Below are 3,866 nucleotides of genomic sequence, written 5' to 3' on the forward strand. Positions count from 1 at the left end.
ACCAGGTGATTAGAAGGATTTTCTATTGACACCAACCAATACTTGACACTGGAGTTCATTTTTTCGGCGTGAAATCAGAAATGTTCTATATCCTCTTTGGCCTGTTTTGCTCGCAGTCTTTGCTTCTCCTACAACAAAAACACCAGGTCAGCTATAAAACACCAAACAGCTATAAAACACTAAATCTCTAGAAAACCAGAATTTTGACCGCCATTCTATCTGTTGTATTAAGTAGAATGCTACATATATGTCAACACAATTACTAGAAAATAATCCATAGTTTTTGAGTAAAAAGTTTTTAAAAGATTCCTTGCTGATATCTTTAACTAGGAAAGCTAAATCTTTTTTGAATTTATTGTAAAACACATCTATAGGAATGTAGCTATAATGAGTTCAGGCTTCCAATGATGTGTGGATTAGAATTTGATAACATAGCAGCCTCTGATAGTTTTTATTATTCACCTTTTCCTCCTTCACTCTCTTTGTCTTGTACATGTACTCGTTAAAGGCCTGTTTCCTCTCGTTAAGCTGTCTGAGCGCGCCGTAACGAGGGTCGTTAACAATCAACTTCAGCGCCTGCTCCCAGCTGGCATTAGATGATACACCCTGTATAATATATAGGTATATTCAAATAAAATTAAACTTAAGGGGGGGGGGGAATGTGCAGAAGCATAAAAATCCAAATACATCCTCTATACAGACTTAACTGTAGTGAATTCCATATTTAGCTAACATTTTTGATACAGTCCACTCCAGTTTTATTGAAACCTTTCTATGTTTCAGACCTTTTCTTTGAGTAAACTCTTGAATGCTTTCATTGCCTATTTCTACTGACATTATCAATAATCTGTGTAATTTTCTACTCAATGTGTCAGACCTTTTCTTTGAGCAGACTATTGAAGGCCTCCATTATATCACTAATCTGAGAAGTTTTATACTTGTAATAGTCAGACCTTTTCTTTGAGCAGACTCTTGAATGCCTTCATTGCCTCCTTTTTATTTTTGAAGACAAGGGGGACAACCTCCTTTTGGGGTTTTTCCTCCTCTTCATCACCTAGCCTTCAAGAGAAAAGTTTAGGCAGCCTGGATAGCAGACGACGGTTTAGCTGGTTGCCGTGGTAACGTGATGCTGCCCTGGGCCGCTGGTAAGGGTTTGGCAGGCTGCTGTGGTAGTGTGATGCCGCTGCCAGCAGGGGGCACTGCTACTGACGTAGAGGGCGCTGTGATCACCCCTCCAGAATCTCCGCCACCAACGACACTGAAATAAAACACACAACAGTCATCCCACTGAACGAGAACGGCTATCAACAGAAATCTTCCCTAGTGAAACCCGTAAAGTGTCCTAATTATTTAGTACAGAGACATAAACAGGTGTGAATTCTGTAGAATATTTACCTTGAATCTTGTGTCTTCTTGGCAACCATTTCTAGAAAAAAATAAAAATATTCTCATTAAAGAAGGTTCTTTCTTAGTTGTAGTAGTAATGAAGTACCCACTAATATAACTTCCCCTGAGGACCCACTGATAATTTCAGAGAACTTCCCATATCCCCCTGTATCTTCTCCTGTTCTTACCGAGAACTCTTGGTTCACTCACCCTCTAGTTCCTCAAGCCCTTTGGGTTTGGTCCAGCGGGAATCCTTGGTTTGTGAATTATAGATCTGAAGTAAATTTTACCAGAGTCAGACTTATACTCCTTCCAGGGACAGTTAGACAGCATCAGCTGTAATGAAAACATGTGTAATGAGAACACGTGTAATAGAACTCAGAAACTTAAGCTGTTTAGCATTCGATTTATTCTTTAAAGTTATTGGCTAAATCAGAATATTGGGAAATATGTCCTCCAGGTGTTTGTTAGATGAGGTGGGCTATGGTGTTTGTTAGATGAGGTGGGCTATGGTGTTTGTTAGATGAGGTGGGCTATGGTGTTTGTTAGATGAGGTGGGCTATGGTGTTTGTTAGATGATGAGGTGAAGTGGCTATGGTGTTTGTTAGATGAGGTGGGCTATGGTGTTTGTTAGATGAAGTGGGCTATGGTGTTTGTTAGATGAGGTGGGCTATGGTGTTTGTTAGATGAAGTGGGCTATGGTGTTTGATTAGATGGTGTTTGTTAGATGAGGTGGGCTATGGTGTTTGTTAGATGAGGTGGGCTATGGTGTTTGATAGATGAAGTGGGCTATGGTGTTTGTTAGATGAGGTGGGCTATGGTGTTTGTTAGATGAGGTGGACTATGGTGTTTGTTGGATGAGGTGGGCTATGGTGTTTGTTAGATGAGGTGGGCTATGGTGTTTGTTAGATGAGGTGGGCTATGGTGTTTGTTAGATGAGGTTGGCTATGGTGTTTGTTAGATGAGGTGGGCTATGATGTTTGTTAGATGAGGTGGACTATGCTTGCAAAATAAGTCTCTCTATGTGCAGTCTACGCGAAAGTTAAAAATTTTTACAGGACAAAATGTCTGCTAAAAATTTTATTTTTACCAGACCAAGAAATTTTTTACCAGACCGACTTTTTTCCTTTAAATCCGTACATCAATATGATACTGAGATTGAGAGGGTGGGTGGGATGGAGTTAATTTGAAACTTTGAAATTTAACCTTATAAATAAATTCAGAGTGAAATGGACAGGTTAACTATTCATTATTTTCATTTGTAAAAGGTATCTATTTATACAATTGCATGCATTTTTTCCCTTAATTTTTGACTTGTACAACATACACTATCAAATATTTTCTAAATTTATTATGCACTTTCAATATTTTATTTTTCTTAAAACAATTCATTATGGTTACTCAAGTTCAATGATCATTTGAAAAAAAAGTTTCCAACCAAATCTACGTATGAGGTATCTAAATATTTTCTCAACCAAATCTACGTATGAGCTATATAAAGATCTCTAACCCTTGACAGAGGAAATTCGAATTAGAATAAAAAACGATCATGACAGGGTTGTAATACATAAAAATTAATCAGGTATTACTGCTAAATGGGTCAAATAAAGGATATTTGAGGGGAATTGGACCATGTGAACCTCTTAATTTTGATTTATTTGGCTTTATATTTTACCAGACATTCGGTCCTGTATTATGAAATTTTTTACCTACCCAACCTAAATTTTACCGGAAAAAATCGACAGTCCGGTGACTTTCCCATAGACTGTATGTGCCTGTATGTTTCAATAAGTGTCTGCATGTTTCTCTATGATTCTATATGCAAAGACTGAGGGCAGGAATATTTCCAGATATTGAGACAATGCTCGATCTTCATAAAATATGTGTTAATCATTTCTACTATAACATTTTTACTTTTGACTAACACTAAGTGCCCCTGACCTCTGCCTTGGTCTTTAGGTCGTCGGGTTTCTCCCAGCTGGACTGTTTGGTCATGTGATTGTAGTAGTACGTCCGACCATCTGGACCCGAGCCTTGTGTTCCGTCCAAACCTTCTGTAACCAATGTAGCAACATGTAATTCAAATCATGATGTTTTATGGAGTAAAATCATTACAAAATGACCAAGTTTTAATATTTCAAGTATGAAATTTGACAAATTAGCACAATTGGTAAATTTCCTTCATGTACAAAGAGTTAATTAAACTGACACAAACTTGATAGATTCTATAAACGTAAGTACATATTTCATTTAACTGATACAGACATTTTCCTGCTTGTCGCCGAGTGGAGAGTTGGAGGTGGAGCCAGTCTGTGACACGGACTGGACCTGGGGGTTACCTATAAATAGACACCTCAAGGTCAAGTCAAAATAAACGGGATACAGGGATACATATTCTATCTTCCATATAAGTTTTTATATAACCGACTTTTATATCTCAGTTCCTAACTGAGTTTTACATTCAGTTTCTTATATCCAGG

The 3,866-nt window shown here is 37.7% G+C and overlaps 1 protein-coding gene across 1 annotated transcript; it reads right to left on the reverse strand.

Annotated features, from left to right (window-relative positions):
* Positions 1 to 35: 35 nt before the first annotated feature.
* LOC134248306 (pre-mRNA-processing factor 40 homolog B-like) lies at positions 36 to 910 on the reverse strand. The gene is made up of 3 exons (XM_062730715.1): positions 878 to 910; positions 463 to 606; positions 36 to 128 (listed from the first exon to the last, which is right to left on the reverse strand). The coding sequence occupies exons 1-3, from the start codon at positions 908 to 910 to the stop codon at positions 75 to 77; spliced, it is 231 nt and encodes a 76-aa protein (XP_062586699.1). The 3' UTR covers positions 36 to 74.
* Between the last annotated feature and the right edge of the window lie 2,956 nt (positions 911 to 3,866).

The sequence above is a fragment of the Saccostrea cucullata genome, unplaced genomic scaffold (assembly GCF_032062105.1).
Source record: "Saccostrea cucullata isolate Sc308-1 unplaced genomic scaffold, CSIRO_AGI_Scuc_v1 ctg20518, whole genome shotgun sequence".
Taxonomy (NCBI): domain Eukaryota; kingdom Metazoa; phylum Mollusca; class Bivalvia; order Ostreida; family Ostreidae; genus Saccostrea; species Saccostrea cuccullata.

Coding starts and splice junctions, on each gene's coding strand:
- LOC134248306 (XM_062730715.1), bottom strand. CDS start 910: ATGGAGGCCTTCAATAGTCTGCTCAAAGAAAAG. Junction 607..877: donor ATAGTCTGCTCAAAGAAAAG/GTCTGACACATT, acceptor TATATTATACAG/GGTGTATCATCTAATGCCAG. Junction 129..462: donor AGAGAGTGAAGGAGGAAAAG/GTGAATAATAAA, acceptor TTTTTGTTGTAG/GAGAAGCAAAGACTGCGAGC.